The sequence below is a fragment of the Scomber scombrus genome, chromosome 24, assembly GCF_963691925.1.
Source record: "Scomber scombrus chromosome 24, fScoSco1.1, whole genome shotgun sequence".
Taxonomy (NCBI): Eukaryota; Metazoa; Chordata; class Actinopteri; order Scombriformes; family Scombridae; genus Scomber; species Scomber scombrus.
This window is the reverse complement of record NC_084993.1, coordinates 12,398,850-12,419,269: the sequence shown is the minus strand read 5'-3', so window position 1 is coordinate 12,419,269 and position 20,420 is coordinate 12,398,850. Positions and strand designations below refer to the sequence as shown.

Below are 20,420 nucleotides of genomic sequence, written 5' to 3'. Positions count from 1 at the left end.
AAATCATGTGCGATTGACAGTGACGTCTCTGTGGTGTTTGCTCTGTCTCCAGGTGACGGTGAGTCAGAACTGCCTGGTCGGGACCCATGGGTGGCTGCCTTACAACAAGAACATCTCCAACTACTTCACCTTCATCAAAGACCCAACGGTGTCCAACACCAAGTGAGAACACGGCACACATGCAAATACAGTCCATATACAGCATGTGGTTTTATCTGATGCTGTGCTGCCTTCCCCAAAAATGTGTGTGCTTGTCTTCCTCTATCTTTATCTCCGTCATCTCCCCCCTTTCATGTCCAGGACCCACCGTTTCCTGTCAGGACCCTTCGCCCCCGGCATGGAGGTAACAGCGGGACTGTTTGTGGTCTCCCACGATGGCAAATTGCTCTTCAGCGGCGGCCACTGGGACAACAGCCTCCGGGTCACCTCCCTGGTGAAGGGCAAGACCGTGGGACAGCACATCCGACACATGGGTAAACACACAGCCTACGCACACCTCAGTGAAGAAATGACTGCTTCTAGATGTCTCTCTCATCCTGAACAAACAGGCCAGATGAGATGAATCAGAATAGAAGTTAATAATTGCCTGCTGTAAGCTCCAGCAGGTCAGGATACTGCTATTTGACACAGGTTAAAATAAAAAGGCCTAAAGCTGTGGTTGTGTTTGTGCTTTGTAGTAACTGATCAGTGTTTTTGTCCATTTCTCCTTTAGACATTGTGACCTGCTTGTCAACGGACCACTGCGGCATCCACTTGATCTCCGGCTCCAGAGATACAACCTGCATGGTGTGGCAGGTTCTGCAGCAGGTTAGGACAGCCAGTGTTCAACTTATACTCATATTAATATACAGTATTACAATGTGTTATTGGCTCCTAATTTGGATTTAATTTAGATTAGGCTGAGATTTAAAATACTCTCTTAATGTTCTCAAAGAAATATATACTTTACTTTCAGCCACTAATGAAGTTGTTGTTGGTTAATAAATAATATCTTTACATGTAACTGTATCCTTTGTTTTGTCTTGCAGGGTGGAGCTCCTGTAGGTCTCTATCCCAAACCAGTCCAGGTGTTGTACGGACACACAGACGAGGTGGTCAGCGTCAGTATCAGCACAGAGCTGGACATGGCTGTGTCTGGATCAAGGGTAATAACACACACCAGACTGCACTTTCTGGCAGTTCACCGCTGATTGTGATCTGATCTTTTTGCCGTGTCTTATCTCATCCTGCACTTTGATCTAAATTAGTCTCCGTAATGTAATTTTTAACTAGGAGAGGGAGAGAAAGAAGGTGTCCTGCTGTAGATGGAATATTGTGTTCTATTGAAAGCTGAATGGGTACAGCGTATTCCAGCCAGGATCGTGTGTTGCCTTTGTTCTGATAAAGGCTCGAATGCCACCAAAAATTATAAAAAGGAAAGAAATAAAAATTATTCAAATGACATGCAGAGTTAATGGGCTGGAAAATTGGATTTAGACTGTAGCTCAGTGGCCTGGTTAAAGTGTTATTCTTGGTGTTTGATGGCAGAGAGCTCTGTAAGGTTTTGAATATTGTTGTAATGTTTGCTGTTCAGTGCTGTGGTTATTTTGGAACTGAACATTGTTTTTACAATTTGTGCACAGCCAACAATATGCAACATCAAGTGCAGATTGTGTAATGCTTCCGTTCAAGTTATTTCATTAAAAGCGTAATCACTAAAGTAGGAAATGAATGCGCTTTTCAGTTAAATTAGTTATTGATTTGTCTTTGTTGGTAATTCAATGGATTTAAAAAAAGAACAACACTGGCAGCACATTTGGGTTATTTAAGTCGGACAATGTTTGTAGAAGTTTGATCCAAATTTTCTAGTATAATAAATTGCTGTAAAATGTATGAGTTTTTTTATTGCCTGCATGAAAATGTAGATGAATAAAAACTGTGTGTGTGTGTGTGTTGGTTAACATTGACCCCTGCTCTCTGTGCTCCAGGACGGTACAGTGATCATCCACACGGTGCGTCGGGGTCAGTACATGCGTTGCTTGCGGCCGCCGTGCGACAGCTCCCTGCCGCTGTCTATCCTCCACCTGGCCGTGTCCTGGGAGGGTCACCTGCTGGTCCACACCTGCCTGGAGGGCAAAGCAACACTGAAGGTGCATGCAAAACAGCATTAGAATACTTTTATTGCTCTATTTATTGTCTGTATACTACATACCACCTTCTATCTATGACCACTAATATAATCATTCTTTCACTTCCCAGGATAAAAACGCCCTCCACCTTTACTCTGTAAATGGGAAGCACCTCTGCAGCGAGCCTCTGAAGGAGCAGGTGACCGATATGTGTGTGTCAGGAGAGTACGTAGTCATCGGCAGCGAGCAGGGATACCTCTCCATTCGGGACCTCTACAGGTAAACTTTCATTATTCTACAGGAGTAAACGTAGAAATGTATGATTATAATCAGATGAACTTGAAGTCTGTGTTCACGTGGGCATTGTAGACATAATGGTTTCTCTGTGCAGTCTGTCTCTGTGTGCGGAGCCTATGGCCATGCGCGTGCCGGTGCGCTGCGTATCCGTCACGAAGGAGCAGAGCCATGTCCTGGTGGGCCTGGAGGACGGCAAGCTGATCATCGTGGGCGTGGGCAAGCCAGCGGAGGTAAAGAACTCCCTGAGGAACTACATCGCTCAGAGCTTGGAGGGATCGCCGCTCATGGCCTCCCCCCTGCTGGCCCCGCTTCGAGCTCGCTCTCCGACCCGTCTGCTGCACCAGCGCGACCAGCTGGTGTTCAGCCCCGCTCAAAACTCCCAGAAACCCTAGCAGCTGTAATCCCTGTCCTCCCCCCTTTTCCATTGATATAGATCTGTAGATGCTGGAGAGAGACACACACACACACACACACACACACACACACATACAGATGAACCCAATGTACATATCACATGTGTTGCAATACTTAACCTCAATGTCCCCTGTAGCCCACAGTCACCTCTCCTTCTCAGGGATGGTTATCGCCCACTTTCATTTGGCTTCATTCCTTCCTTACAAAACCTCCACACACACACACACACACACACACACACACACACACACACACACACACACACAAATACACACACACACACACACACACTCATACGCTTATATCTGAGCCACACGGATTTGACACATTCCTTCAGCTCACAGCTGATACAGACAGTGGCCACTAGAACACTAGAACCACGACTGTGATTACGAAAAAGCAACTCTCTGTGGTTACCTCATTCTGTTTGTTTGAAATATTTGGCATCTGTGCAATATTTGGCTTGATTTGGCCATCGTGAACTGGGATAACCTCCCTCCCATGCTGTTTACCTGAAGTGTCATTATGTTATGTGTTTGAGTGTGCTCTACAAACTAAAGCACACACATGCTGTGAAAGAAAACCCAACACTAATTAACGCTTCTGCAAGCCATATTAACAGAGTAGCTACAATCTAATAATGCAAACTAGTAATCTTGCACCACGGTAGAATATAATGTTTTGATACTGTAAATAGTAGAGTAGTGGAAGCTGATATAGGCAGCCCCCCCCTCTAGAATCACTACACCCTTCTGCTATTCATCTTTTCCTCACAAACTCACACCAGTGAATCAAGCTTTGATTTTTTTATTTACTGCCTCACCGGCCTCACAAGTCAATCAAGCTCCAATGAAACTAATCAATCACTCATGAATCATATCCCTCCTCCTTTTTCCCCCCACTTTCCTTTTGTTTCCTTTGATTTCATACTTTTCTTTCCCAACTCCCCCCTCCCTCCACCCTACTTCCTCCTATTTCTTTTCCTCTCCTCCTCCTCCTCCACTTTTCTCAGATGCGTTCGGGCCAGATCACACGGAAGCTGTGGGGCTCCAGCAGGAGAATGACCCAGATCTCCTCGGGGGAGACGGTGTACAACACCCAGCAAGACCAGAACTGACACCCATCCCCAGTCCCTCAGTCCTAAACCCTCTCCTCCACACTCATCCCACATTCCTCCAGTCATCACCCAGTTTGCCTCCATACCTGTCAATCACCAAACAGAATGAATCATTCATTCACTGTCTTTAAGAGCTCCCTTCAGTTCCTCCAGCACCTTTTCCTCAGTTCAGTAGGTGGTGGGTAGCGTTTTTTTGGGGATGCACAGAGTATCACAAAGTCTGCATGTCCTATTTGTCTGTGTATGTTTTTCTCCGTGTGTATTCCTGCGTCTGGATTAAGCAATACGGCGCTGGCGCTGTGGCTCCAATCCAGAAGCAGCTTCAGCACCACCACCCACCACCACCCCTCAAACATCATGGCTTCTATCTTCACCCCTCAACTACTCATCACTTCTTCATCATGCTACACGGTCAGCCTAATGTTTCTCAAGCAGGAGCCCGTTCGCAGAGGCACCGCGCGTTCTCCGACCCGCTCGGCTCAGATTTGACAAGATCGGCCGTCTAACTGCTCTCCTCGCTGAGGAGGGGTCCATCCCTGAGCTTCAAACATGTATGTGTGAATGTGTGTGTGAGTATGTGCAGTTGTATTGCTCATCTCAAAATATAGTTTCAAGTGGCCTTTTTGCCCCACCCCCCCTTCTTAGTTTGCCTTCAATGCAGACAGGCGGGCCTGTGCTCTGTAGGCCGAGGTTTTTTAATAGTTGCCTCAATGCTGCCACACAGCAGCCTTATGCAGTAAGACGGCTCCATCACTCACAAGACCAAACTCTCTGCCTTTCCTGTGTTTTTATATATACATATAAATGTGTGTGCGTGATTTTTATTTGTTTAATTGTGGATTATTTTTTGGGTTTTTAATTTTTTTTTGGTGTATGCATCTTGGCATCTATTCGTGTGCATGGCATTTTTGCTCCAAGAAACACAGTGATGGAGATTCTTTTTTTCTAGGATCTATCTGATTTTTGTCGTCTTGGAGAAACACTGCGTCTGTCTTTAATGCCGGCGTATGATTTAAGATATCTAGTTTTGTAAAGAAAAAGAAATCACACTATAAACGAAACACTACATTCTTTAAAACACGACATGCTTCCGTGTGGAGATTCATCACAGCAGTACAGAGACAAAAAAAAAAAGGAGGTTGATCATGGCTCCTTGAGATCACGCAACACATGGCTCTCCGTGCTTCATCGAATGTTTTTAAGTTACTTGAATCCATGTTTATTTATGAGTCAAAAGTAGCAGTTTTTTTTTTTAAATCACACTTTGTTTCTAGTGCATCTTGAATACAGATACCAGTAAGGCATATTTTAAACGCTTCTGACTGTTCAGACTACCTGTAAAAAGAAGGAGAAAGAAAATATCCTCAAGGGCTTCATGAGATGTCAGTGTTAACAGCAATACAGCTCCTTCTTTGAGGGCCGGTTGATGCTTTTTTGCTGTTTTTTTTGTTTTTTTTGTTTTTTTCCCCTTCCCATAGCGGTTGCTCTGCCAGCCCTCAATCTCCAGTCTTCCTAAACCTTAACTGGACAGTAAATGTACCCTAACCCGCCATGGAACTTCCTCCCCGCACCCCCAGCTGCCTTTTAGCTTTCATCATCTGCCTCAAACTTTTTTTTTATTTTGACATCTCATTCTCCTTCCTGCTCATCGTGAAGTGACTGATTTCAGTTTTTATGTTTTTTCTTTCGTGGGGCATCAAGAAGGTTTGCATGCTTCGGTCTTTCAATTCACTCGGGAGACTTGTTGTTTGTGTGTGAATGTGATTTATTTACAACTCTGTAATATCAGAATCACAAAAAAAAAAGCCACAGTGTGAAGCTCCTGTGGATGAGACTGTGTGATTCATATTTTTGCACCATACCTGTGAGCGTGTGAGCGTGTGTGTGTGTGCGTGTGTGAGCGTGTGTGAGGACATGCCAGTGATGCATGTGTTTTATTTTTTAATAGCCAAATTCTTGATTTCATCAGACATGTGTATATATGGTGTCTCTGACTCTGAACCATGGCAGCCGCTGATTGATTAGCTCAGTCATGAGTTCAGCATCGGATACACATTTGCTCTAATGGTTCTTGTTTGTTTTTGTTTTTTTTCAACGTGATTTTTGTATCAAGTTTTTATTTAAGAGTCACAACGAGGTGTAGTGCAAAGACCAATTTGTGTCCTTCTTTGAGAGATTTCTGTTAAAAAGGTGCATAAAATGTTTTATCAGAGCAGTTTTTCTTTCTTTCGTTCATCCGCATTTGTCATTCAGACAAAAGACCACTGTTTGAGTCGTTAAAGCGACTTCCTCGACTGCAACAAACGGAGTGCCTTTATCCCTGTGTGGTGTTAACGTAGAGCTAGGTTTTTTGTCATTACTGAAGCTTATTGTCCCCGAAATCAAGCGAAAGCAGCATTCCAGAAGTTAAACCTCCACAGTTTCAATGGGAACCAAGAATAAAAGGACTTCAAAGCAAAATCAAAAAGTACTATTTTGTGTCTTAGCAACATCTCTGTGACTGTCACCAAATGGATGTGTGTGTATATCTGTGATTATTTATGAATACAGTATATAATGTACAGCATGATTTTTATTTCTGCGTATTTGAAATGTACTTTTGCACTTTCCAGGTACTAAATTGTAACAAATTGTTTTAACTTGGCTCCCTAATCTGTACAAACTGCTTTGTATACACAAGTGGAAAACGATCATTAAAGTCTTGTCTAAATTTAAAAATGAGCTGTACAGATCTGTCGTTTATATATGTTTTGCTGTAAAAGGTTAACGGGACAATAAAGAGCGACTGCTGTGGCTGAGGTAAAAAAGTTGTGTTTTTTTAGACAAGAACACACAGATGTAGCATGCTATGTTTTATTGAAGTTGATACAGACAGACAGTTCACACAAGAGAAACCAAAATCAAAAGGGCCACTCTCTTATACTGTCTCTTTGTGGTTTTCATGCAGCGACCGGGTACGAGCAGATGGATGCTCTCTTCAGCTCACAGTCGGCGGCAGTCCACCAGGTCTCGTCTGCAAAAGAGGGTAGGGACAGATTTGTAAGGGAATTCTCTCCAACTATATAGTAACGATATAAGAGAACAAGAACCAGTATGTCTGCTTTAAGCCATCTTAAAATGCTGTATGATAATTGTGGCAAGATATTAAGGGACAGAGTAGAGAGGAAACGTGCAAAGAGATTATTAATTTGTCTTTAGTGCCACAGGGCAAAGATTACCTTAATACAAGGTAACTCTATCTTATCAATTCTCTCGTGTCTCCAGACAGTTATCTGATCTGATCTGTAACCCTTAAATTAATAGTGCAGCTAAAGGTTTGAACACAGGCCTGAAAGGGCATTTAAGTACAACATATTGTGATTATATCAAAAAATGATATGGAAATGAATCTAGTATGTATTTATCAGTTCAAGTCATGGATAGATGCTGGTTGGTGGAGTTGACTTTAGAGCAATTGTATTGACAAAGCTGGTACATAGAGATAAGATGTAAAAACTGTACTATATTGTTTGTTCTTTGGGGGGGTAATCAAACTTTTAGCGCTTAACTTTCAAGCATTTTTGTATTTATTTGAACTTTTGTAATACCAAATACATGGAGGAATCGAAAAGGGCCTTTGCAGAAATGTTGACTTCATTATATTTGTGTGTGTCTGTAGGGTTCTTACCAAGCATGAACATCTCCACACAGACAGGTTTGTCAGTGTGAATGTTGGGGTGACCTGGCATCCAATCGCTGTAGCTCCATTCTGACCCGTCTATCCATGATGCCTTCTGGTTCTGAGGTGTGCAACGCATACAGTATGTTAAAAATGTACAAACACTAGCAGGACTGGTCCAATCTAAAACTGACTTAACGTTGGTCAAATCTTCCCTACTGTTGGAGGTATTTTCTGTTAAGACTAGTATATAAGCTTTAAACTTTTGTAATTGTAAATGTTTAAAAGTCAAAGACCATTTTGCCATTTTGCTCTCTTGGTGACATCAGAGAAAAATACAGCGTGGAACATTTTTTTAATAGAAGTTAAAAGGTCAATGTTTTACCAAGGTAAGAATAACACTATCTGTCCTCTTGACAGCTTATCTGATGAAACTCTCCTTGGCCTCCTTTCAGTGCCAGAGAACAGGACCAGACTGCTGACGCCACAGTTGGAGAATATACTATATATATATAAACTTAATTTTAACATGCCAGACCAGATACTAGGCAGGACAGTTGATGTCAGTGTTCCTGAGCTTACTTTACTTTTTTTTTACACTAACCTTTGATTGTTTCCCTGCTGCTACATCACTACAGCAGTGTATATTATGAGAAAAAACATCTAGTCTCTTTAGTTGACGGTTGATGAAAGGAACTTGCCTTGACCGTGCCTCCCAGCCATGTCATTGGAGGGCTGCGGTTGCCACCATTGGTGACTATGGAAACCAGGCGAGAATGCAGATCGCCACTGGTTACAGACGCAAGGTCAGCATTTGGGGTGATTGCTCTGCATGAGGCCTGGAGACACAAACGTTTGAAATTTAATTTGTAGAGCCAAAAACCCATTCTGTCTTAGTAAGCCATTGAAACTAAACAGTGTTGATGTTAGGGATTTGCCATCCATTGTAGTCATGTTAGACATAGGATAGTTCCTTACCCTTGCTTCGTGGAAGGCCAGAGGCACGGGGTTGAACTTATAACAGTTTCCGTCGATGATCTCCCCCTTACATTTCACGTTCCGTCTTTGGAGCCTGGAGGCGGATGGTTTAGTTCCCTGTTTAGACATAAAGGGTTCGGTTCCCTGCCTGAAGCCATTTGGGATAGACATAGAGCGTTCGGTTCCCTGTCTGAAACCATCTGGGATAGACATAGAGCGTTCGGTTCCCTGTCTGAAACCATCTGGGATAGACATGAAGCGTTCGGTTCCCTGTCTGAAACCATCTGGGATAGACATAGACCGTTGGGTTCCCTGTCTGAAGCCATCTGGGATAGGCATGAAGCGTTCAGTTCCCTGTCTGAAGCCATCTGGGATAGACATAGAGTGTTTGGTTCCCTGTCTGAAACCATCTGGGAAAGACCTAGACGGTTTGGTTCCCTGTCTGAAACCATCTGGGACAAAGTAAGACGTTTCAGTTCCCTGTCTGAAACCATCTGGGATAGACATAAAGCGTTCGGTTCCCTGTCTGAAACCATCCGGGATAGACATGAAGCGTTCGGTTCCCTGTCTGAAACCATCTGGGATAGACACAGAGCGTTCGGTTCCCTGTCTGAAACCATCTGGGATAGACATGAAGCGTTCGGTTCCCTGTCTGAAACCATCTGGGATAGACACAGAGCGTTCGGTTCCCTGTCTGAAGCCATCTGGGATAGACCTGGACGGTTTGGTTCCCTGTCTGAAACCATCTGGGATAGACCTAGACGGTTTGGTTCCCTGTCTGAAACCATCTGGGATAGACCTAGACGGTTTGGTTCCCTGTCTGAAACCATCTGGGACAAAGTAAGACATTTCAGTTCCCTGTCTAAAACCATTTGGGATAGACATAGAGCGTTCTGTTCCCTGTCTGAAACCATCTGGGATAGACATGAAGCGTTCGGTTCCCTGTCTGAAACCATCTGGGATAGACACAGAGCGTTCGGTTCCCTGTCTGAAACCATCTGGGATAGACATGAAGCGTTCGGTTCCCTGTCTGAAACCATCTGGGATAGACACAGAGCGTTCGGTTCCCTGTCTGAAACCATCTGGAAGATGAGGAGCAGAGGGTTCCTCCTCCACACGAACCCAACCACCCCCATTCTTCTGGGCTGGCACATCAACAGGGACTGGAAAAGAGAATGCCTTTAGATTAGACAACTATTGTGATATTTTATTGATTGCATAAAAGACAAAGGCTTTGGCTTTATAGACATCTTTGCTGTATCTTGGTTGTTTTGTGGGTAGGAGCCTAAAGTAGTGGAGAATGAATCATGGTTGAATATCTATAAATTGCAACACATTTCCTCTTCTGGCTTCCTCACCCTCATTTCTCAGCAGCTGTTTGTAGTCCATCTCTTGAGGTCCATTTCCATGAGAGGGTTGGATGAAACCTGGAGGAGCAAATGTACAAATGTAGATACGGTCTGTCACTTTCAAATTAATTATTTCAAATGTGCACCAGTATGTTTTTGTAGTTTCATTTAATAAGCTGCCCAAATCTGACAGTAATGCACCCAATTTGACTGAATTAACTAGTTCTTGTTGAGGTTTTGACAGACAGTACATCAGTGTGTCTCTACTGACCAGTCCTCCTGTCCATCTCACTGATGTGTTCTTGCACCAGGCCAGTGTTAAGATCCACAATGAATTTCCTGGAGGGTTGGGTACCCTGTCGGAAGCCATCGGGAAACTGATAGAAAGATGGCCTTTTCAAACTTTTAGGGGCTGCAATCGGAAGGGCTTGGAGGCCTGCAATGGGAATGGTTTATTTTCCAGTTAGATGACAGGGATTGTGAAACATTGTTCACACAATTATTAACTATTGTGCTAGAATAATATCTAGGTCACATCTTGTCTTTAACAGTGTAATAAATCAATAATGATAAAATGTAATCTCTATACAGGTCAAATGCTTTGATTATGTGACTGTTTGCCACAGTCAAACGTTTTGCTGCCATGGGAACAAACTACAGAGCCACAATTAATTATGACCCCCACAATATCAAAGCTAATTGGGACCATTAAACAAAATCAATATGATCTGAATTCAATGTTGATTTTTTTCCATTTCTGAGATGTTCTTCCCATTCAGCAGTCAGGTATCTTCACAATAACCAGTAGTCTGTTAAAGTGTGTAATTAGTGAATTATTTTATTATATACGGTATAGTATAACGGTATAGGAGATAATTGAAGGTCAAATAAATGTATTTAAGATTTTATCACGATGAATAGAATTCTGTGAACTTGTACAAAAAAGCTTGCTATATTGATATTGGGAAAAAAAATTCTTGAAAACCAAAAGAAATATATTTAGATTTGGTTCTCTCACGATCATGTGAAAGATACTTCATAGTCTCAACAAACACACTTTGTCCTTGGTCACTTAAAAATCACATAATTGGCAAAGTAAAGCACTTATAAGTCATGTAATGTAAAAGAAATACTAGCCTAAGACATAATGGCACAGAGATTGATTATCGAGACATATTGAAGTTAAAGTATGTGATAAATGAAAGCAGTGAGATCTTACCTGACAGGGTCAGGAACAGCAGCACTAACTTGAACATCCTGCAAACACCACAATAAACAAAGCAGAAGTCTTTAGCAAGTTCACTTTCAAATGTTGTTCATCAGCTTCTTAGATCAGGCGTTTTTAGTTTCCACTGTCCTGTGTCCTGTATTGCACACCTACAGACTGTATGGAAAGCGCATGTGTCAGTTTGTGCGTCGCTCACCTGAGGCAGCCGTGATTGATCGACAGCAAGCAGCTCAGAGAGAAAAGAGCACTCATTAATATGTCACAGGCTTGCTCATAAACCTTAAACCAACCAATAGTGTATCAATTTTGAATGTGATCATTGAGTAATCTGCATATACCATAGCTTAAAGATCACTGATATTTGATGAACTTTGCCCTCTGATTACACGCCTGATAAAGGTTTGAACACAGTGCTGATATAAGCGCAGTAAATAAATTGCAGGCTGTTGACAGTGTTGACCTGTGATGTGATGTCATCAGACAACATGGAGTGTTTTCCTAGTCATCCTGTTATCCTCACCCTGTTTTCCGGGTCTTGCAAATATGTCGAAGGTGAATGGCACTTGGTTGAATGGAAGGGTGGCTCAATCAATATTTGTGAACGTGGACAGAGAGTGAAGATTACAACAGACCGATGGTATGTTGGTGTGAATAAACCTGACTGTGAAGGCCACTCAGAGTTGTTGTGGGGGCAACAAGTATTTTAGAGGTCATTTCGGTGGTGGTTGTTAGCACTGCGGACCTAGCGATAGGTCAAGGCCCCTCATACACACTTTTAAAAATCCTGTTTCTTAAATATTTGTATGCACTCTCTAAAATTGTCAATGCATTTCAAGCATGTTAAAGGATATAGTAGGTCATATTGATTTTTATAGAGGAGGTGGTAAATGATACTTTATCTCTGGCTCCACCTGGTGTATAAAGACACTAACAATGACACTGCTGTTGGAATGACCTAAACCCAAATATTGTTTTGTGTTTTTATTGAATTGTCAGGCAAATATTGTTATTTAGGGGGCTTTTTTTTTATGTGGTTTGTCCTATTTTTAAAGTTCAAGGTTGTGTGTGAAATGTGATTCTTTTTTTCTCTTTCATCCTTTTGGCAGGAGAGAGGAGTGTGAAGGTCCAAAAATGTAGAAGGCTTTGACCTTTGTTGGATAACACTTTGAAGTTGTTCGATTTATGACTCAATGTCACGGCGGGGCGGTTACAGTGTGGAGCCCCAAGGGTTGGATCGTGTGGCATTCAGGTAATGTCAGAATAATTAGATTCCCCCCCCCCCCCCCCCTCCCCCAGCTGGTTATATTCAGGCGAACGCCACATTTTTTTGATCACATGTAATTTGTGATAGGTTGTGACAATTGTTGCTGTCCATTGGTCAGTGACATAAATTAGATTAAAAGGTTATTTATTAGAATCAACCTAGATAACAAGTCAGGTAAAGCAATATTGTAGTTGTTTTAGGGAATTTACTAGTGCAGCAACAAGTACAAATATGAAATATCTTTTATGTACGGTCCATGCTGTTTCCATATGATGATTTAAAAGCTCATGAACGCACTTAAGTCTTAAAAACGACTTCCGAAATCAGGAAATAAGACTATACGAAGAGTACTTAAATGCAGCATCAGTCGGACATACGAACTCTCGCGCTGTTAGAATTGAATGTATGGTTAAACTCTCGCGATATTTGTGTGAATCGTCCCTCAGCTGTCGCGAGTAAGCTCCGCTCCGCCGGGTGATGCTGTAAATCAAAACGACCATAAAAAGTCACTCAGTGTGAAGCTGGCGGTAATTACTAGCACACAAGGGGAACAGTCAAAATAAAAGTACGAATACACTTAAACGCTTTAGTAGTGAAAAAAACTAGTGAGTTGCGAACAGCATAAGTCGTAGACTCCACCTTCCTCTACACCTATTATTATGATAATATTGAATTGAAATTGTGGACGATATAATTTCAGACTATGTTTGCTAAGGAGTTTTATTTTGAAGTCCTGACAGGAAGTTGTAAGCCTGTTCTGACGCTGCTTACTTCATCAGGAAATGAGTCGGGGACCTTTCGCGTTTGGCGATTGACCACAACTGTACTTATTAAAGCTGATATCGGCTGTGTTCTTAGCTTGGTTTGATCCGCAACTGTTCACCAGTCAGCCGGCTGTTTGCGGCTCTCGTAGGTCGGCAGTCCGAGTCAAAGAATTTCGGTTGTGCAACTCAACGCGTTTGCGTGTGTAGCGGGTTTGATCGTTTCTCAGGTTGTTTTCGACCTCTCTGTGTTTTAAATGGCTCTGGTCACAGCGTTAAAGAGATTAGCTCATGTTAGGTTTGGACACTACTCGCTGAGGACGGCGACAGCAGCGTCTGGTTCCTACCGGACTGTCCAGAGGAGCCTCACTATCGGTACACAACCTCTGAGGTGGGTCCATTTACTCACACACACATACACTCACTCACACACACACACACACACACACACACACACACACACACACGCACCAAACTTTGGACTAAGTGTGGTTTGATATCGTCTGTCTCTGTACGCCAAACTCCGTTTAAAAAACAGCTAGTTTAACGCAGCATTGCTAATCAACGTACACCTGCTAATGTCTGAGTAAAGTCAGGTAAACATGTTAACATTGTCTACAACGCCGCGCCTTAATATTAGCTCTCAGCGGGCACACGTGCACTCCATACTTTTTAACCGGTGTCTTCTTGCTCTCAGTTGGAAACATGTAATTGTTTTTGTTGTTAGAGTTGAAAGTTTGAGCTTCACCGTGCAGAATGATGTATGTTACAAGGAGTTTTTGTCACATTTATCTGCTGTTTGTGCTAAGTGAAAATCCAATTTTCAGAGGTGCATCACTTGTGACATCACAACTAGTTTGGACATTAAGAATTGGCTTTATTCAAATGACTTTTTACATACACCTTTTATCATGTGTGGGGCAGATGTTTATATTACCAGTGACAAGAACCTTTTCCACCAAAATGTAAAGCCTTGAGGTGTAATTGAAACTGCGGCTTGATTTGGCTCATATGTCAGCAGCTGGTGGGTTGACAAGCGTTTAATGTTACATTTAAAAGTGTCACATCATGAATGGAGCTTAGGTTTACATGTTAATTACGTGAATGTAGCTTAATTAAGATGTTATAAGAGTGGGTCATTTGGGCACTTGGATATTTTTGTAAAAACCTGACAAAGGTTAGTACTTGATAGAAAGATGGGAAGTTGAGAAATGTGATTTGATTTGAGGTAAAAGGTAGTGTGTGCATGCCACAGAACAGCAATGTGTCAGTTATCTTCTTTTTGAACCCTGGATAAGGTAAGACTTGTCTCAACAGTTTTCCAAAAATTGTCTAAAGTAATCTGAGCCAGTAGACTTGCAGTGGACTAAAGATCATCTACGTGTTAAGATGCTTTCAGTAAACAGCCTTCACATGTCCAGCAGGCCGGCTACAAGGCTTCGACCAAGGCCGGGGTTCCCAGGGCCAAACAACTTGTTGACTTGCATAATGTCTGCTGCTGATTTGTAGCTCAGGTTGAAGGTTTGGTTTGCCGGGCCGGCCTTAAACCGACTGACACTGTCCCTGTGTGCTCACGTCAGGCGCCCGTCGCTGGCCCTGACCCCGCCAACACTTGTGTTTTTAAAAAAGCCACTTGAGCGATCAAAGTTTGGCGCGGTTACCAAGTTCAAGCATGTTTTTTTGGGGGTCTTAAAGGGTCATGTAGTGCAGTCTGTGACTTTGATGATTGACAAACTTTTCCTTTTTAAGAGGATTACACAGGATTCCCAGTGATGCTGAGTTTCCCACAGGGTCATTGAGTTTAATATTTGTACTCATGGAAAACAGAGAATTTAGTGTCATGTGGAAGTGTCAGTGTTGGATTATTAGTTCTCTGGTCACAAGTTGAATGTTCTGCAAACAAAAGAGATGTGTGACATTGTGTCAGTGTGTTCATTTGTCATTTAATTGTGACACAGCTCTGTATAACCTCTACAGTTCGGTGCTGCTTCAGGTGTGGCCTGACTGTCACGTACAGTTGAAAATGATTTGAATACAAAAAGGTCGTCATTCAGCAGTGGAGAGAACAGTGTAGGCAGGAACGTTTAATGATTTTGATGTGTTTCTTTTTATTGTGAAAGTGAACAGTCAGATCAGGTCAATAGGTCAAAGACTCTGTGTCCTTCTGCCTGGCACCTTACCATATTTGAAATTAAGCAAGTTAAATACAGTTTTGGGTGTTTTTAACTGCACAGCTCCACAGGAGTTAGTAAGATGTCCTTCTCATGATTCCAATGTTCCCAGCATACCTCATTGTCATTTTTAAGTCTTTCTTTGTTAAAAAATCCAAAGTAAGAGAGAGGCTGGGTAGTGGCCCCCACCTTAACATTCATATCAGTTGAATGGTGATGGGATTGGTGAGGCTTAGCGAATGATGAATGCTTGTCTTTGTTTAACTCCAGGAGAAACATTCATTAACTGATTATTAAGATGTTGGCGACAGGGACGGCTCAACAGGGATGTCTGGAACAATGTATTTTAGATAAGTGATGTTAGATATGTGAAATAGTCCCATTGAGTTAAATGGACGGTTATATTTTTTTACTCCCCAATTTGTCTGGTATCATTTAATGAGACCTCAGTTCCTCATTTTATTACAGTTTTGATTTTATCAGTGAAAAAAAACAAATCACACTTCCGTTTAGCAGATCCAGTCAGTGATAGTGAATTTCATTCGCAGGCTACATTTACTGATGTGGTATAGTGGTTTTCAGTGTCGGATCACTGAAGGCAGGAGATTACCTCACTTTACCTCAGGCTTAAATACTCAGAACTGGGCCACTGGGTTCATTCAGTTCTGTTGTGTGTGTGTGTGTGTGTGTGTGTGTGTGTGTGTGTGTGTGTGTGTGTGTGTGTGTGTGTGTGTGTGTGTGTGTGTGTGTGTGTGTGTGTGTGTGTGTGTGTGTGTGTGTGTGTGTGTGTGTGTGTGTGTGTGTGTGTGTGTGTGTGTTCTGGTGAAACAAATGTCACTCACAAAATATGAAACTATTAGTTGGCAAGACAGCAACTGTTTTTTTTCCTGTGCTTTGTGACTGTTGCATTTGGTGAGGTCTTGAGTCATATTCTGGAGATGATTGTGCTGTTGTATTAGAGTTGACCTGATGATAAAAGATGGAGTAATATGAGAGTAAACTGTGCTCATGTAAATAATCAGAACAGTGATCTAATGTAGTTTACACTCTTTTTTTCCCCATACAAAGACTGAAACATTGACATCTTGAGTCAGCAACTGAACTACATGTAGTGTGCAGATATGACCACTAAATGGCAGTTATGTGGAAACAGTTAGGCTGTATGGAGTCTGACCAGAATACAAACCATCAATTCCTGTGCAGGAAATGATCTAAAAATAAAGAATAAAAATGTAAAAGACGACATTTCAGTCTGATAAAGGTATTTTAGTGTCTTGTAATCTGTCATGTAAATGAACACAGGTAAAAGCTGCTCTCCCTCTGTGTGTTTCAGGTCAGACAACAAGGTGACGGTCCACTTCTTCAACAGAGACGGGGAGAAGATAACAGTGAAGGGCCCACCTGGAGACTCGCTGCTAGATGTTGTCATTAATGAAGACCTCGACTTTGATGGCTTTGGTATGTATACACACACACACTGCATCACAGATCAATATTTACAGGTTTGGATAAGACCTGTCTTGCAGCTGGTTATCTGCAGGTCTCAAAGTCTTAAATAATTTGTCAGGCCTCAGTACTTTAAGCGTTACATTTGATTTACAAAAGTCTTTATTTCTAACATTACTGTCTGCAGCAGGATAGAAAAAGTAATGTTTTGACTTTTTTTTAAAGCAAAGCCTGGCTGATAAATAGCTGCTTCTGTTGTTTCTGACCTGTGACCTTAAATGATTGAAGTGGTTAATGTATCCATCCATTAATTCTCTGCAACTTATCCACATCCAGGTCATGATTCAATCATTGTTACATACTGCCAGCAAGTACTGACAAACATGAAATTTAAATGAATTTGCATTTATCTCACTAATGGTTTTTATTTATCTTTGATACGTTGACCATTGATAGTCATTATACTGCATTCTATGTGATAGTAAAATGTTATCTTAAAATGTAGCTTTGCAGGAACAGTGACAATCAGATAATTATAAGTAAGTGTGTGTGTGTGTGTGTGTGTGTGTGTGTGTGTGTGTGTGTGTGTGTGTGTGTGTGTGTGTGTGTGTGTGTGTGTGTGTGTGTGTGTGTGTGTGTGTGTGTGTGTGTGTGTGTGTGTGTGTGTGTGTGTGTGTGTGTGTGTGTGTGTGTCACTGCAGGAGCGTGTGAGGGAACCCTGGCGTGCTCCACATGCCATCTGGTCTTTGACGAAGAAGTCTACAAGAAGTTGGGTCCAATTACAGACGAGGAGATGGACATGCTAGATTTAGCCTACGGCCTGACTGACACGTAAGTAAAAACACAGCAAGTTAAACTTGCTTTTGTTTTTGTTTTTTTTCTTCTTTTGGGGTTTTTGGGCCACAATCTAACACAGTGGTCTCCAACCCTGCATGTTTTAGGTATCTCCTCACTCTAACACACCTGATTCTAATAATCAACTCGTTATCAAGCCCTTTGACGAGCCTCAGCTGCTTGATAACGAGTTAGAGTGAGGAGATACCTAAAACATGCAGGGCAGTAGCTCTCCAGGAGCAGGGTTGGAGACCACTGATCTAACACAATCATGAGCTATATCAGACCTCGGCCGCATAGACCATGCTTGTTTTAATTGGATGACTTTGTAGTTGTTTGTTTACTTGTGATAAGCTGATCACTTTTTAAGAAAGTGGTCTCACAGGTTGCATGATGCTGATGAGATGCTTCTGTGCACATAATGAGATTTGTCAGAGTTGATCAGTTAATCAGTGAAGGACAAAGGAGCCCGTCCCTTCACACACACAGCACTCATTATATATTATAGCTTACATTCCTATTAGAAATGTTAATGTCATTAGGACAATGCTCTATACATTTATTGGTAGTTATAATGTAAAGTTAATTTACTTCTGACAAACTGTTTGAGGTTGTGATGCAAGGTTCAAAATAAGAGACTATGTTTTTAACTATATTGCAATATTGATGAGACTTAAGCTTGTTTTTTAAAATCCTTTTATTTCCCCCGCTGCATGGTTGCATTGATGTACAGTACTATTAGTATGAGACCATGTTGTAACTCAGTATGAACTTGACTGTATCATTAAGTGCATGTGGGTCAATGACGTATAAGGATAATAAAAACAAGCATATCTAATGCAGTAGTTGAAACATTCAGAATGTTGTGTACCTGACAATTCATATTACAATTTGAAAGTGATTTTAGTGGGGGTTTTTCAAGATTAATTGGCACTGGCCTTAAAAAAAAAGTCATTTGGTGCGACCATGATTCATCTTGAAATGTCTTATATAAATAAAAGACCATCATTTACAAAGATTTTTTTTAAAAATGCAAATACTTTGTTTCCAAACACTTTATATTACTGAAAACTTGTAAAAAAAGATGTGAAGCGTGTTAAGTAAATTAATTAATTTCAAGATGAATCGTGGTCGCACCACATGACTTTTTTTAAGGCCAGTGCCAATTTATCTTGAAAAACCCACTAAAATCACTTAATTAAAAGTCATTGACCCACGTATACCACGATTTATAGATCAAAAGGATTTCTGATGCCATGAAGTCCTTTTTTTTATTATAAACCTCTGTAGACATTAATAGGAAGAACTGACAGGCTGACAGTATGAATATTTACCGTTCCTCATTCTTTGTCCCTGCAGATCTAGACTGGGTTGCCAGATCTGTCTGACCAAGTCTCTGGAGGGCATGGAGGTCCGGGTTCCAGAGAGCGTAGCCGACATCCGACAGAGCAAAGACGGATCTTCTTAACGGCGAAGCGGCCGCCGACTGACGTGGATGTAGACAGTGTGGTTGTGCTAGGTCAGAACCGAGGGTACGATGGTAGGTATACACCTCAATACTGCTGTATCCGGTCGCCTGCCACAGTATCGTTTCCTCTTATTTTTATAAAAAAAAAAAATCAATCCTTGAAAGTGTAAAGACAGCTAGAGCCAGCTCTCAATAATAACCAGGACTTAGACTGAAACTGTAATCTTCAGTTTTAGAGGACAGACTGTAACCATCAGAGAACCTCTCAGCGCTAGTGAGGAATTAATAGTCAAATATTTGTCAGATATGAGCTCCAAAGTCTGAGATAAAGCTATGGTATCATATCATTATAAAGTTTGTTAATCTGTCCTAATTTAGGCATTTTCCATTTGAATCATATTGAGTAAAATACTTGTATTTGTCTCTATGGAGGACAGAAAGTAATTTATTAACCATCAGACTGCAGCCAGTCACTGCTGTCCACACCTAGTTTGTGGCTGTGACTTTGATTATCTCTAAGTATCTTTTTCTTCTCTTGTATCAATGAGTTCCACTTGCATAAGATTTTTGCAGGGTATATAAACATATATATACAATCATTAAGAATGTTTACAGCAGTCAGATGTGTTATCAAAGCTAAATCCAAACTTCTCTGTGGGTGTAAATTCATTGAACAAGGTGAAGGAAAAGGTGCACAGCCCCATGCAGCCACCAGTTCTGGACGCCTTAGAGACCGTGCTAATGCTAACACCCCCGTCCCCCCAAAACCAACCATGTTCTTATATTCTACAAAGATGTTGTTGTTTTTGATCAGATATTTCATGTAACCATTTAACTTCATTATGTGATTGTACATAGCTAGAGTGTGCACACACACATATATCTGTGTATAGAGTGGAAAAATAATGTAATAAAACAAATAATGACCTTTCTAATGGCGTGTTGAACTGTTGGTCTATAAGTGTCTGTTTGGTTAAAAAAAAAAAAGGCATTTATTTTACTAATAACCACAAATGTAAATCAATTAATTTATAGTTGATTTATTTGCAAAGTTTCAGACTCTTTTTAATACAGTGTATGAATACATAGACGATAGAAAGCAAACAAACAGTCTTGTAGCCTAGTTCAAAAGTTAAAGCTGCATAAAATACAAAGCTTGAAATACATGATAAAAGTCAAACCAGTGTAGCAGTTTTATCCCCTGAGGGATCAATCATATTTACATAACAAACATTGGAACAGGATGCATGTGATTAGTTCATCAATACAGGCTTTGTGTGAAAACCACATTGTTGGCAACGAGTAAAAAAAAAATATTAAGCAGACC

At 41.3% G+C, this 20,420-nt stretch overlaps 3 protein-coding genes across 4 annotated transcripts in view; 2 read left to right on the top strand and 1 right to left on the bottom strand.

Moving 5' to 3' along the window:
• Positions 1–6,654, top strand: part of nbeal1 (neurobeachin-like 1) — a 45,383-nt gene extending 38,729 nt beyond the window's left edge. For both annotated transcript variants that reach the window (XM_062414861.1, XM_062414862.1), the window contains 8 exons: positions 53–162; positions 301–473; positions 713–807; positions 1,029–1,145; positions 1,968–2,129; positions 2,239–2,387; positions 2,500–2,635; positions 3,832–6,654. In XM_062414861.1, coding sequence (XP_062270845.1) covers positions 53–162; positions 301–473; positions 713–807; positions 1,029–1,145; positions 1,968–2,129; positions 2,239–2,387; positions 2,500–2,635; positions 3,832–3,936 — 1,047 coding nt within the window. In that variant the 3' untranslated portion in view covers positions 3,937–6,654. The remainder of the gene's footprint in view (positions 1–52; positions 163–300; positions 474–712; positions 808–1,028; positions 1,146–1,967; positions 2,130–2,238; positions 2,388–2,499; positions 2,636–3,831) is intronic.
• Positions 6,655–6,715: 61 nt separating this feature from the next.
• On the bottom strand, positions 6,716–11,177 carry LOC134006573 (uncharacterized). The gene is made up of 7 exons (XM_062445488.1): positions 11,141–11,177; positions 10,193–10,357; positions 9,931–9,999; positions 8,573–9,735; positions 8,296–8,433; positions 7,604–7,715; positions 6,716–6,949 (listed from the first exon to the last, which is right to left on the bottom strand). The coding sequence occupies exons 1-7, from the start codon at positions 11,175–11,177 to the stop codon at positions 6,876–6,878; spliced, it is 1,758 nt and encodes a 585-aa protein (XP_062301472.1). The 3' UTR covers positions 6,716–6,875.
• A 2,018-nt stretch (positions 11,178–13,195) lies between these two features.
• fdx1 (ferredoxin 1) lies at positions 13,196–20,028 on the top strand. Its single transcript, XM_062414863.1, has 4 exons — positions 13,196–13,565; positions 16,679–16,803; positions 17,493–17,622; positions 18,985–20,028. The coding sequence occupies exons 1-4, from the start codon at positions 13,432–13,434 to the stop codon at positions 19,091–19,093; spliced, it is 498 nt and encodes a 165-aa protein (XP_062270847.1). The 5' UTR covers positions 13,196–13,431; the 3' UTR covers positions 19,094–20,028.
• The last annotated feature ends 392 nt before the right edge of the window (positions 20,029–20,420 follow it).